The 15,357-nt window shown below is 38.8% G+C and overlaps 1 protein-coding gene across 2 annotated transcripts in view; it reads right to left on the bottom strand.

Annotated features, from left to right (window-relative positions):
• The window catches only part of Hectd1 (HECT domain E3 ubiquitin protein ligase 1), a 91,470-nt gene that overhangs the window by 41,207 nt on the left and 34,906 nt on the right, over nucleotides 1-15,357 (bottom strand). For both annotated transcript variants that reach the window (XM_051145828.1, XM_051145819.1), the window contains 9 exons: nucleotides 15,056-15,194; nucleotides 14,710-14,880; nucleotides 12,619-12,841; nucleotides 11,752-12,015; nucleotides 11,563-11,639; nucleotides 7,917-8,051; nucleotides 5,392-5,538; nucleotides 3,601-3,695; nucleotides 1,745-1,850 (listed from right to left, as the gene is read on the bottom strand). In XM_051145828.1, coding sequence (XP_051001785.1) covers nucleotides 1,745-1,850; nucleotides 3,601-3,695; nucleotides 5,392-5,538; nucleotides 7,917-8,051; nucleotides 11,563-11,639; nucleotides 11,752-12,015; nucleotides 12,619-12,841; nucleotides 14,710-14,880; nucleotides 15,056-15,194 — 1,357 coding nt within the window. The remainder of the gene's footprint in view (nucleotides 1-1,744; nucleotides 1,851-3,600; nucleotides 3,696-5,391; nucleotides 5,539-7,916; nucleotides 8,052-11,562; nucleotides 11,640-11,751; nucleotides 12,016-12,618; nucleotides 12,842-14,709; nucleotides 14,881-15,055; nucleotides 15,195-15,357) is intronic.

The following is a 15,357-nucleotide window of genomic DNA, read 5'->3' on the forward strand; positions in this document are numbered from 1 at the left end:
TCTTACAAGGGACTATCTTAATTAATGTAAAAAGATCCAGCTTAGTTGTGGGCAGCACCATTTCAAGAGAGAAAATAAAAGCTACCTGAGGAGCTGGGTGTGGTGGCACATGCCTTTAATCCCAGCACTTGGGAGGCAGAGGCAGGTGGATCACTGTGAGTTCGAGGCCAGCCTGGTCTACAAAGCAAGTCCAGGACACAGAGAGACCCTGTCTCGAAAAACCAAAAAAAAAAAAAAAAAAAAAGCTATTTGAAAGAGCAGTCAGGCAGCATGGGTGCATTTGTTCCCTCAGCTCTTGCCTGTGATGGGACGTGAACAGCCGTCTCAAGCTCCTGCTTCTGTGACGTCCCCACAGTGGTGACTGTAATCTGGAGTTGTAGTCAATTAGCCCCTTTCTCCCCAAGTTGCTTTTGATCAGAGTATTTTAACACAGCAACAGAAATGAAACCAAGACACCGGCCTCTAATAAACTTAAAAATCCAAGATAATCTTTCTTGTGATACATTTTAGTATGTATCCAATTTCAGCAAGTGTTATTTCTGCAACACCTTATTTCCTACAGAAGCACTGCTCAATATTTCTGCATCTGACACATTTCTGACCTTGTTTCTTTGATTTTACACGAATTTCTGAAATGAAAAAAGTGCAGTCCTGGGGATGTAGTTCAGCCAGTAGAGTCCTGCGTTCAATCCCCAGCAGCACAGAAACCCAGCACGGTGGCTCAACACTGTCACCCCGGCACTTTGGAGGTAGAATAAAGAAGACCACAAGTTCAAAGCCAGCCTGGATGATAGGAAACCCCATCTCAAAGGCAGACACACCAACAAAAAAAAAAGATACTAAGTATAAAATAAGACACTGGGAGGCTGGAGATGGCCTGGCCAGTAAGAGCACTTGCTGCTCTTCCAGAAGACCAGGATTTGTTTCCCACCTCTGACATGGCAGCCTACAACCTCATCTTTAGTTCCAGATTCAGGACATTCAGCGCCCTCTTCTGGCTTCTACAGGCATCAGGCATGCATATGGTACACACAGATGCAGAAACAATACCATACACATAAAATGAAAAAAAATTAAAGACATTAATTCTCCTATAATAACTTGAAGTAAATTTCTAGTCTTTGAGACTATCCTCCAATTCACCCAGCAAGGATAAAGCCTAAGAAAACGGATCAGTACCTTTGTTTCTATAAATTAACTGAAACACAAAGTCGTCCTCTTTATCCTTTTTAGTATTTTACAACATTCACAGACTCCAGAGATCTGCTTGCCTCTACATCCCTGAGTACTGAGATTACAGGCATGCACCACTATGCCCAACTTAAATTTATAACACAGTAATATGATAAAACAAAATAGATTTGAAATAACACATAAAGGTGAATTTAAAAAACAAATGGGCTAAAGAGATGGTTCAACAGCTAAGAGCTGCTCAGGCCCAGTTCCCAGCACGCACATGGCAGCTCACACCCATCTATAATCCCAGTTCCAGTGGATTCAGCGCTGTCCTCTAGCCTCCTCTGGTACTGTATACATGTGGTGCATTTAAATGAAGGCAAAACATTCATAATCATAAATAAATGTTTCTTTAAAAACCAAATGGCATTTAAACTAGAATCTGAAAGATGCAGTTGAAATTTTTCTTAATCTAATATGAAAGAAAAAAAATTTTTTTTTAAATGAAAGTAAAGTAGATCATTGTTCCTACATGCACTTGGTTATAACAGCTATGTTTCTCAGTTACCTGGAGGTTATATGTGGATCCTGGTGTATCATACAAATGGAGAGGTAGTCGTTCAATTGATTCTAGTACAGCTATTAACTTTCGAATTAATGCAACAGCTGGTCTACTGTAAGACAAAAATAAGACGTCTTATATATATAATTGCATTCAAATATTCATGTAGAAGTCTCAATCATCAACTTCATATAACCCTTTGCTTTCTTCAGGGGTGTATTAGGCAACTTCTTTTCCTACTTTTATTTGCTTGTGTGACCCATAAAGGTCAGACCTGCAGGAGTCAGTTCTCCTTCCACCATGTGTATTCCAGGGCTTGACCTCAGATGCCATAGACCCTAGCAACTTCTAAGTGGTCAGAGATACTCTCCTGACTCAAATTTCCTTTGATTAAGAATGGAATACTTGCTGGGTGCAGTGCTGCACACTTGCCAGCCCTGTCTACAAATAGAGTCCTGGACAGCCAAGGCTACACAAAGAAACCCTGTCTCAAAAAACAAACAAAAGAAATATGTGGGTTGAAGAACTGACTTAGTAGCTTAAAGTACTCGCTACTCTTGCAGAGGACCTGAGTTTGTATCCTAGTACCCACACCAGGCAGCTCATAACCACCTATAACACTAGCTCCAGCGGATCTGATGCTGTCTTCTGGGCTTTTAGGGTGCCTGTGTTTATACATACCCACAGACAGACAGACAGACAGACAGAGACACAGACACACACACACACACACAAACTAAAAACATAAAACTTTAAAAAAACACTAAAATACTTAAATTTTCTCATAAAATTTTAATTATATACAAAGCATATGTATATTTTAATATTCAGATAGCTAAAATATTTATTATATTTAGTACAGTAATATTTTCTTTTCTTTTTTTACTTTGGGGAAGTGTGGTGACAGGGTTTCTTGGAACTTGCTCTGTAGCCCTGGTAAGCCATGAATACTCAATCCTGCTTCTGCCTCCTTACTGCAAGGATTACATACATATTACCACTATACCTGCCTTATTATAGAAATATTTCAACGAATTGTTACCCACACAGATATAATGTACTAACTGTAGAAGGATAGTGTACCATTTCTTCAGAAGGTCTTCCCCCCCTCCCCACCGCCCCAAGACAGGGTTTCTCTATGTTATCTTGGCTGTCCTGGACTCACTCTGTAGACCAGGCTGGTCTCAAACTCACAGAGATCCACCAGCCTCTGCCTCTGGAGTGCTGGGACTAAAGGCGTGCACCACCACACCCAGCTTCAGAAGGTATTTTAACTGTATTAACTATAATAGAAAAAACTACTCCATCACAACTAAAAAATTAACAGTTACCAATTAATATCAAACATTTAGCCAATGCTCAAATTTTCTTTTCTTCTCTAAATAAAGGATGGCAGGAATTCTTTATTTAGCTCAGGCTGGTCTTGAACTCACAATCCTCCCGCTACCATCTCCTGAGTAATAGGATTATAGGTGAAAACAACATCATACCCAGCTTCCTATAACTATGAAATGCCAACTATACAGTTCAGGCTGTTCTCAAACATTATGTAGCTTAACTATATCTTAAATAGGCATGTACTTTAAGTAATCAACTGAGCTCTTGGCAAACATGTTTTACTTCTACTAGTTCGAAATAATATTTAAATTTTTTCATTTATATTTATCAAGCTAATTTCACTGAAAAATAATTCCCTTTGTGTGTATAAATACAGACTTATTTAAAGGAAGTGTAACAAGTATATAAATACTACGTGTTACCAAAGTAAAGGAACTTGGGGCTCATTTCTGTTCTGGTGCTGTGTGTTAAGGCTCTGCGTATGGTAAGCATGCCTGCGCGTGTTCCCAGTCGGCAGGGTTTACCTTTCATCCTCCTCACTTTCGCTGAAGGCAGTTTTGAAAACGTTTATTCTTTCTACCAGTTGACTACACTCTTGCTTCATATCCAAATCTATGCTCTAAAGAAAAACAAAAAGGTTGGTAAAATAAAAGTAAACTTATAGATTTAATGCAATTTATCAGGAGCTTATAAAGACCTGAACATTTTAAAATCATCAATACAATACAAAACAATACAAAACTTATTACTCATTCAGTGTTTCAACAAAGAAAACTTCCTGTGAGCTCAGTTGGCAGTAATTGACAGGCAGGTGTTTTTCTTCACTGAGATCAATTATGCTGTTATATTAGCATTTCCTAAAGTAGGCCCAGAGATTTCAGACTATTTAGGAATTAATCATTTCTATTTTCACTATATTATTTTAATGAGTTTAAGGGGGAGGGGGAGGCAAAACCATTACATCATAGATATTAATAAATGATGTATTATCAATTACTTTAATTTCAGTAAATAGAAATAAATACAAATAAATAAATAAATGAGACCTACTGAAGTTAAAGACTTTACCAAAATTTGTACTTTATCACCAAATACAAATAAAAGATCTAGGGCTGGAGAGATGGCTGAGAGGTTAAAAGCACTGGCTGCTCTTCCAAAGGTCCTGAGTTCAATTCCCAGCTACCACATGGTGACTCACAACCATCTATGAGATCTGGTGCCCTCTTCTGGTGTGCAGTTGTACATGCAGACACAACACTGTATACATAATAAATAAATCTTAAAAAAAAAATACAAGATCTAGAAATTAAAGTGATAGCCAGTTGATGGTGGCACACGCCTTTAATCACAGCACCTGGAAGGCAGAGGCAGGTGGATCTCTGAGTTCAAGGTCAGCCTGGTCCACAGATGGAGCTCCAGGACAGCCAGGGCTACACAGAGAAACCCTGTCTCAAAAAAAAAAAAAAAAAAAAAAAAAAAAAAAAAAAGCAGAAGCAAAAACAAACAAACAAATAAAAGAACAGAAAGAAATTACAGTGAGAGGCCTGGAGAGAGAGCTCAGCAGTTAGAGCACTGCTGCTCTTCTAATGGACCAGAATTAAATTCCCAGCACCCAAAAGGCAGTTCATATCCCTTAGGGGATCCAATGCCCTGATCTGGTATGCATGGACACTGCATGTATGTGGCGCTCGTACATGTAGGCAACACCCATATTATGTGGTGTTCATACACGTAGGCAATGCCCATACCATGTGGTGCGCATACATGCAGGCAACACCCATACACATAAAATGATAAAGTTTAACATTTTCCAGTTAAGAAAGAAATGAAAATACCAAGTAGAACTGAGATAAGAAAGCTCTTCTTCACTGAGATATTTTTGTAAAACAGATAATCACAGTAAATCAAGTATAAGAGAAATATATGATCATTCATAAATGGTTAAATTATGTTTTCTAACACTCTTACAAAGTAACGTCATTCATATGACGTAGGTATCTAAGAGAACCTGTCTTAGGAACCTGAGGGAATTACAGCGCTAAAAAATGTTAGCCCTTAGGCCAGTGTTTGTTCAATGAAATCTTCACTAGAATAAAACTAGAGAACTTAAAATCAAATAGGTTCAATTATTTCATTCAGTTGGCTTAATGTAATAATGTAACTTAAAGGCAAAGGAATTAGAAATAGTAACATTTAACATTTCCTTAGTTTTAAAATACTTCTTGAATCACAATACTTAAAATCAAACAAAAGTACAGCAACAAACACTTTAAAACTTTATTACGCGTTTGGTTTTCAGTACTAAATAAACTTACATTATTTAAAACAGTAAGAAGTGCTTGGACTAACCCACTACTACACATTTCATACGGTGAAATTGTGTTCTCATCCTTCAGAAGTACAATTAGGTTTTCCAAAGCTGTCTTCATTAAATCTCGCCAAGTGTTTTCACTTTCGATACACTGGGGGAAAATAATGTAAACAATGTAAAAACACATAGCCCTTAAGAAAATAAAATACAACACCAATCACCATGAAAACAATTAATATTACACTAGATTAGAAGCTCATATTACTAAAGCAAATTATTTCAAATAGGCCAGAATATTTGTTTGCAAAAACCCCACTTTCGGGGCTAGAGAGATGGCTTAGTAGTGTAGAGGTCCTGAGTTTGATTCTCAGCAACCACATGGTGGCTCATAACCATCTATAGTGGAATCTGATTCCTTCTTTTGGCCTGCAAGTGTATATACAGATAGAGTACTCATGTACGTAAAATACATAAATCTTAAAAAAAACAAAAACAAAAACAAAAAATCAATACTGTAGATATTTTAGAGGTTTTAAAAACTATTTTAGGGGCTGGGGAGATGGCTCAGTGGTTAAGGGCGCCGCCTGCTCTTCCAAAGGTCCTGAGTTCAATTCCCAGCAACCACATGGTGACTCACAACCATCTGTAATGTGATCTGGCACCCTCTTCTGCAAGTACATGCAAGCAGAGTACTGTATATATAATAATAAATAAAGAAATCTTTAAAGAAAAAAAAAAAAAAGAAAAAAAACTATTTTAATTATGTGGAGGTTGGGGGTACACATGTGTGCTGGGGCCTGTAGAGGGCATCAAATCCCCCACAAAGCTAAAGTTATAACTGGTTGTGAGCCACCCAACTTGTGTGTTAGGAACCAAACCCAGGTCTTCTACAAAAACAGAATATACTCTTAACCACTGAGCTACCCCTGCAGCCCTAATATTATAGGTTTTATTAAGTTATAGAATGTCTGGTCGATCCTTCCATAGTACTGCATTTCTTTCTATTGAGACCTGTTTATTGTAAATACTACAAGCAGTCACAGAAAATGTGAAGATGAATAAGCAAGGCTATGTGCAATAAAACCAACTTATAGACAGGGAAATTTGATCTTCATGTAATTTTCATGTATCACAAAAGCCCCCCCCCTTTTTTTTAAAGATTTATTTATTTATTATTATGTATATAGTGCTCTGCCTACATGTACACCTGCAGGCCAGAAGAGGGCATCAGATCACATTATAGATGGTTGTTAGCCACCATGTGGTTGCTGGGAGTTGAACTCATGACCTCTGGAAGAGCAGTCAGTGCTCTTAACCCCTGAGCCATCTCTCTAGCCCAGTTTTCCTCTTTTTAAAACATAAAAAATTGGAGTCTAGATAAATAGCTCAGTGTTGTTTGGTTTTTGGGTTGTTTTGTTTTGTTTGTTTGGTTTGGTTTTTGGTTTTTTGGGTTTGTTTTGGGGGGGGGGGGGGCTTTTTGAGACAGGGTTTCTCTGTGTAGCCCTGGCTGTCCTAGACTTGCTTTGTAGATCAGGCTGGCCTCAAACTCACATTGATCCACCTGACTCTGCCTCCCGAGTGCTGGGATTAAAGGTGTGTGCCACCACACCCGGTGATGGCTCAGTGTTTTAAGAGTAACTATTGCTCTTGCAGAGAACCTGGGTTCATGTCCCAGCATGTAATGGTGGGTCATACCCATCCGTAACTCCAGTTCCAGGTATCCTATGACCACTTCTGACCTCTGCTGGAACATGCATACATGCAGGTGGATATTTATACACATAAAATAAAAATGTCTTTTTAAAATGTAAACATAAAAATTGCTTTTGTTGCATGAAACAACACTGAACTAGGTGTAAAAACAAATCTGGTTTGTGGGCTATAACTTCCTGACTCTCACTCGCCAGCCAGAACATAAAAGTTATGGGATGAGGAGTAAGGGTACGAATAGAACATAACACAAACTAAAATTCACTGTTCATCTCAAAATCAAGACATTGAGACCAAGCATACAAACCTATAAACCGAAGCACTAGGGAGGCTGAGGTAAGACCAGCTTGAACCACACAGGTATAGTTGATCTCAAAAAGGAAAAAGATGAGTCAGCCACGGTGGTGCATGCCAATCATCTCAGCACTTCAGCACTTGGCAGCCCGTGGCCAGAGGACCTCCTAAAGTTTGAAGCTAGCCTGGCTAACCAAGGGCTACATGAAAAAGTAAGTGGGCGTGGTGGTGCACATCTTTAATCTCAGCACTCAGGGAGGCAGAGGCAGGCAGATCACTGGGAATTCAAGGCTAGCCTGGTCTACAGAGGTTAAGAGCACCTACTGCTCGTGCAGAAGACCTAGGTTCAGCTCCCAGCACCCAAATGGTGGCTCACAACCATCTGTATCGCCAGACCCAGGGGTTCTGATGGATGTCCTTTGGCCACTGTGGGCACCAAACACACATGTGTTACATACATATACATGTAGGCAAACCACACAAACACATTTTTTATAAAATATAAAACAAAAGAACGTGTCATACTTGTCTATTTGTATGAAGTTCCCAAGATGACTCTAACTGAGTTGCTATATTTCTGAGTGTTACCACTACTCCACGAGGCATGCTTTCAACAGCTTTAAAGTGGTCATCATACAAATCTCGTGCCATAGTTCGTACCTATCAAAATAAGCAAAGAAAGTATAAATTTCCCTCCAGTTAACAGCTTTACCAACTCTTTGGCTCACTCTCCCGATCACCCCTGCAGGCACTCACTCACAAACCATTAGGACATAAGACTGAAGCTCTATGAGTGAGGCTACCTGGCAGGAAAGCACAAAGTCAATCTCTACCGCCATAAAATGATAGGTAAGTTTTATCCCATGTCAACTTTCACATTGTTATTCTTACTCACATGTTCTAACTGCTGAAAAGACACTCTGATAGATTTGAAATGTTTACTAAAATTACTCTTTAAAATGTCCAACAGTGTCCTTTCTTTTAAAACTAAAAGTACCAATTAGAAATACAAAAAGGGAAAAATCAAACATGTAATTCTAACAACCAAAGCTTATGCTTTTAAAAAAAAGTGTGTATTAGTATAAGGGTGTCAGATCGATTGGACCTGGAGTTACAGAGGGTTGTAAGCTGCCATGTGGGTACTGGGAATTGAACTTGGGTCCTTTTGAAGAGGAAGTCATGCTCTTAACCACCCAGCCATGTCTCCAACCCCAAAGCTTATGCTTTTAACACTTTGGGATATAACAGGTTTTTAAATATTACTCACATCATGTATATTACACTTACAAACTTAATAGATTTTACCATGAGAAGGAATAATCTGACTGTCAATTGAGTATCACTGAAGTTAAAATCAAAGTGCCTGAGAGAACTACCCATACTAGGTCTGATAAATTTTAGTACATGACACTACTCACAAATGTTACCATGTTAAACATTTTTACACATTATGTAAATTACTTTAATGAAACAAATATGTATTTGTATAATTATGCAAATTTAGGGTTTCTTTAATTTGATTTAATTGTAACTCTAATGCAACAGAAAACAAAGTATCCTTCAAGTACTTACAGGATGGAGAGATGGCATTGAGATTAAGAGGACATAGTGCTCTTGTAGAGGACCTGAGTTTGGTACCCAGCACTCACAATGGATGGCTCCACAGGTTATGATGCCCTCTCCCACCCACCCACCCCCAAAGACAGGGTTTCTCTGTGCTAACTTGGCTCTCCTGGATTTGCTTTGTAGACCAGGTTGGCCTCGAACTCCCAGCAGTCCACCTGCCTCTAACTTCCAAATGCTGGGATTATAGACCTGCACCACCACACCCGGCTATGATGCCCTCTTCTGGACTCCATGAGCACCACACACCAAATAAATCACTTTTTTTCTTTAAAGACAGTGTTTTTCTGGGTAGTCCTGGCTGTTCTGGAGCTCGCTCTGTAGATCAGGCTAGCCTCAAATTCACAAAGATCTACCTACCTCTACCTGCTGAGTGCTGGGATTAAAAGCATGGACCAAAATGCCAGGCTTAAATCCTTCCTTAAAAATACTTACTAGTACCTTTTCATTCTATTTTGGTATGGCTTTCTTCATTAAAATTTAGCAAGGCCTAAATTACACTATGTAAAACAGAATTAATAAATAAATCTGAGGTTAAAACTAACAGTTAAAATAACTTTTGTCTAAAATAAATACATTTTGAAACATACTGCTGTTATGTGTCAAAGAATAGCCAATTGGCCAAGGCTAACACAGAGAAACCCTGGGATTACAGGCGAGTGCCATTGCACCCAACTTTATCCATTGTTTCGGTGGTGGTGTGTGGGCTGGGGAGGATCAGGTCAGAGAACAACTTGTGAGGACTTGGTCCTTGTACCATGTGGGCCTAGGAATTTATGCAGGCCTGCCAACAAGCGCCATTACCCACTGAACCATCTTGATGGCTCGATTCATCTTAAAAACTGAGGTAAGCTCTGCAATCAGGAAATATCTCCAGGATAACCCAGAACATTTACAACAAAAATTGAAGAGTATGAGTCTCTTGTTTTGTTTGTAATGGTGTTTTTTGAAACAGTGTCTTGCGAGGCAGATAACCTAGGTTGGCCTCAAATTTGCTATGTAGTCCAAGTTGGCCTAGAACTCAAAATCAACCTGCTTTACCTACAGATATGCATTACCATGCTTTACCATTAGTGGTTTTTGTTGTTGTTGTTTGGTTGGTTTGGTTTTTTGGGACAAGGTGTCTCTATGTAGCCTTGGCTGTCCTGGACTCGTTTTGTAGATCAGGCTGAACTCGAACTCACCTCACAGAGATCCACCTGCCTCTGCCTCCCGAGTGCTGGGATTCCATTCCTGGCTGGGTTTTGTTTTTTTTTTTAAAGGTTGTTTTATTTTGGTTTTGTCGTTTTTGTTTTTTGTTTTTTTTTTCCTCCAACTGAAACTCATGATCATCTTTCCCTAGTCTCAAGTAGCTACACACATGTTTTCTGGGCCAGGCACACTGGCACACGCCGTCAAATCCAACATGCAGGAAGGCAGAGGCAGGCAAATCTATCTAGTGAGTTCCAAGCCACCTACTTAGTGACACCCTGTCTCTAAAGAACCAAAACTGTTTTGTGTAACCATTATAGGTAAGAGACGAATATCTGTTGCTAGAAAATGGTCACTCTAGCTGATATTTTAATCTCCCTTTTAAATATGCCAAGTGCAAGGGCAACTGGTAAATTAACAGTAGCACTATAGTGGCCTTATTTTACTTACTTGTCTTTTGAGGTTCTGGGGATTGAATCCAACACCTCACATGTACTAGGCAAGTGCTCTTCTATTAAACCGTCCCCATTCCTCTTTTCACTTTTAAGATAGGGCCTAAGTTGCACAGGCTGGGCTCGAACTCATTCTGTAGCCCAGGCAAGCTTAAATTTGTTAATGTTCTTGCTTCAGCCTCCTGAGTGGCTAGGTTATAGGCTACTAGACCTAACAACAACTACCCATGATTTCAAAGAACAATGTCTGTCTGATACAAAAAAAAATTTAATTGAACCCAGTAACGTGCTTTGGTTTCAACTTGATTTGTGTGGATGTGCCAGGAGCAGGGTTAGGCAGACACTCCACACTATTCTCCTAGGCTCTTTATCCTAAGTTCAGTTAAGTCAGCCAACAAATCAAGCACTAGAATTATCTGAATCCAGAACCAAGCAGTTTAAGCTGCACCATCATGAAGTATTAAATTGAGTGTATAAAGTAAAATGACTATCTTTTTAGTTTATTATTTAGTGTGGGTACACATGCGTGTAACCATGGAGTTCATATAGAGACAATACATGAGACTTGGTACTTTCCTTTCAGTATCTGAGTTTCCTGGATTAAAGCATGTTGTCAAGCAAACATTCTTATCTGCTGAGCCATCAAGTCGCCCATTAAAAATACTTAAACAACTAAAGTTTCACTCTTTTTCTCATTAATTCTAATTTTCATTAGTTTTAATGTTGGTGTAGATATACAAACTAAACATAACATCATGCAAAATAACTAACAAAGGGAAAAGGCTAACTAAAAGGGGCCTCTCTGGGAGACTTATCCTGTGTTGAATCTTTCCAATGCTTATCAGCTGTTACTGAGCAGTCAACAGTCAGGATAGAAAGGGAGAAAGTGAACTATACAGATATACCTTTTGCTTTGTTTTTTCCAACTTGGATTTTAGTTTTCTGCCTCTTTTGCCAGTCCAGCCAGTCACAAACTCTGAACCTAAGGGGAGAGGACAGCAAACAATGTCAAAGAACTTTCACAGAATGGATTTTATTACCTCCAATATATGCACTTATTCTTAGCTGCAGAACTACCACAGCCACACACTTACCCAGAGATGTTTCTGCAGTAAATGAATGTTTAGTTCCTCTATTAGATTCAAATACAAAACCAGGCAAATCTTCTTTTAGTATTGTAGCTTGCTGACCATCTGAGTTATGAATGGCAATTTCTCCTTCTTTTAAACATGTTAAGGACCAGTTCCCTACAGTAAGTTTAGTGGGTCCTGGCGCTGACAGTATAGGTTGACTTGAAGTAGATGGCTTTACTTGACCTCGGGCTCTTTGTAGTTTCTCTAAAAATTCACTTCTGCTTTCTATAAAGACAAAATAATGTGTTAAAACAAACAAAATCAACAACAAAAATCTACCCTCTCACACATACCAGCTTACTGAAATGTAACTTGTATATAGCAAGCACTAAGAGCTTTATTCTTCAGCAGCCTCTGACTGTCTGACCTATATAGGAGCAGGCTTAAAGTAACTCTATAGATATCTTTTTTTTTAACTACAAATTAGACTTCTAACAACAGCTGTAACAAGATAGCTGTATATCCATGGACTTTACCATTTCATATGACGAGATTAAAAGAAGCTACAGGGTTGTTCCTTAGTACATAAAATAAAAGGGCATTCGTGAAATATTTCCATAGTACAATCTTTTTTTTTCTGACGTAGGGCTTTTAGATGGCCCAAGCTGTCCTCTAACTCATTATACACCTGGGGATGATGTCACATACCCAATCATCTTGCCTCTAATTCCAAAATGCTGGGATTACAGACATATATTACCATGCCTAGCTACAGTATAGTCATTTTCTTTATTAAAAAAAATTGTCCTGACAACAGTGACAAGACTATGAGCCATAAGACCAGATTGTAGAAGCTAAGAAAATACTTTAATTGAAACAAAGTATTACCTGAACTATCTGATCCACCTTCAGGACTACCACTTGAATACATGGTGGCAAGTTTTCCATCCAGGATGAATCTGAACCATCCATTACTGCCATTAGATAACTCCAGAGCTGCAGCATCGCTCCAAACATACAAGCAGTCCCTGCCCCTAATTACGGACCAGTCTCTCCAGTGATACGGTTTACCCTGCTGCAGTTCCTTAGCGTCTTCCTGTGGTTCATCTTCCTAAATGTGTACAATGATCCAATGAGATATGCAAAGGGATTTTACTTCAAATATAATTAAAACACCTAAAATGATATTTAGTTGCTTATAGTGCAATACATATTGTAATAAACTAAATACCTATTAGCTAAATCTTATTAAATGACCTTTGTTTGTTTGTTTGTTTGTTTTTCAAGACAGGGTTTCTCTGTGTAGCCTTGCCTGTCTGGATTCAGTTTGTAGACCAGGCTGGCCTCGAACTCACAGAGATCTGCCTGCCTCTGCCTCCCAAATGCTGGGATTACAGGTGTGCGTCACCACCGCCCAGCTTTAAATGTTTTAATTAGTAATTATGTAAATTATATCCAGGCACAGTGGTAAAGGTCAATGGATTAGAGATTCATGTTCTGGGGCATTGGTAAACTCATGCCACCTCTGGTCTGTAATCTCAAGAAATAGGATTAACGGTATTCAAACTATGTACTATGACACAACTAACACAGCTTTTTAAGATAAATTCCCTGGATAAGCTGGATAAGTAATACACGCTGGTGTATTACTCAGCTATTAAAACAAGAAGAGTGAAACTCTGTTACTGCAACACCATGGATAATACTAGAGGACAGAATGTGTTAAGTGACATAAGTCTGATACAGAAAAAAAATGAATGCATGTACTCTTGTTCCTGTGGAAGTTAAAGTACTCTATCGCTTAGAAGAAAAGGGCCTCTAAGGGACAGAAAGAGGAAGAGGAACTAGAAACACTGTGAAGTTGAGTAATAGGTACCAAAATACTAGAAGTTCTAATTTTCTGCAGTACAGCAGGGTGGCCATAGTCTATGGCAATTTATTAGAATTACTAGGAGTCTGAAGTATCTCAATATATACAAATGCCCAATGTTTGAAGTAGAAACACTAATCAACCTAATTTGATCACCACAATCAAATTAGGTGTATGTGCTGTATATAGTCTGATCTCTAATATTTTTAAACGTACATGCACATGCTGGCTGTGGTGGCTTATGCCTGTAACTTCACTACTTAGGAGGCAGAGTCCAGGTTCACCCTCAACTAAACAGAGAATTGGAGGCTACATGAGATTCTGTCTCCAAAAATGGGACAAAAAGTTAGCAACTAGTGGCTATGACAAGAATTCTGATATTCTTTTTGTTTTGCTTTGTTTTTTTTTTTGAGATGGGGTTTCTCTGTGTAGCCTCGGCTGTCCTGGACTCAATTTGTAGACCAGGCTGGCCTTGAACAGACAGAGATCCGTCTGTCTCTTCCTCCCTCCCGAGTGCTAGGATTACGAGCATGCGCCAGGGAGCACGGCAAATTCTGATATTCTTTACTACATTTGTAACCTTGCTATACATTTAAAATTATAACAAAGAGGGCTCGGCAGTGGTGGTGCATGCCTTTAATACCAGTACTCAGAAGGTAGAGGCAGGAAAATCTCTGAGTTTGAGGCCATCTTGGTCTACAAAGAGAGTCCAGGACAGCCATGGCTGTTACACAGAGAAATCCTGTCTCAAAAAACCAAAACAACAACAACAACAAAATTATAACACTGGGCACAATGTTGCACACTTGTAATCCCAGCACTCGGGAAAGTGGAAGTAGGCAGATCTTTGTGAGTTCGAGGCCAGCCTGAGCTACAAAGGGAGTCTAGGACAGCAAGGCTACACAGAGAAATCCTGCCTCAAAAACCAAAAACAAAAAGCAAAACAAATACAGTATATATGTTTTTTAAAGGCAAATTTACCAAATATATATATGTGTGTGTGTAGTGCTACTTTATATTGCAATTAACTTGTCAAAAACCATCCTAAGTTAAATATATATTTCTTTTTAAAACACTGTGTTCTCAATATTACAATTAGGACCACTCACTTTTTCTGGTTTTGATTCTTCTTCATTCTCATCATCAGAAGAAGGACCTGCCAAAGCTGATACTTTGCTAATTACACCAAGTCTGGCTAGCTGGTCCAGAAAAATATCACCACCTTTATCTACTAAATCCCTTATGATCTGCAAAGCTAGCAAATGGCCATCATCATCATCCTGGAGAGATAAAAAAGGGAGCACATGAGAACGACGCCAAGGGAAAATGAGTGAGATATAGTCAGTCGCTGGGAATAGACGAGCACTGTCATCTGAACGACACAATGTTTACTTCTATCATTGTCCACTCTGCAAAGGAATTACAGGCACAGGAATCTCAAGATGAAAAACGAACCTCTTGATCAAGGACAGTTGCAGTGATTTCCACTAGTGTTGTGGGCAAATTGTGACCAACATCAGAATCACAAACTTCTTTTAACAGTGCTTCAGAGCAAAAATGAATCATTTTTCGGATTAGAGCAAGACTGGCTTTCCTTAAGAAGAGAAAAAAATTTTATGAAACCAAAAAGCTCAAATTAGATAAATTATCAGCTATGGATTAGTTTAAGTTTGTGTCCAACAATTTTGTAAGTACCAACAAAAAGCATATATTTAGGAAGAGAATGCCAACAACTTAACACACTATGGAATCACAAC

Source organism: Acomys russatus, chromosome 1 (assembly GCF_903995435.1).
Source record: "Acomys russatus chromosome 1, mAcoRus1.1, whole genome shotgun sequence".
Taxonomy (NCBI): domain Eukaryota; kingdom Metazoa; phylum Chordata; class Mammalia; order Rodentia; family Muridae; genus Acomys; species Acomys russatus.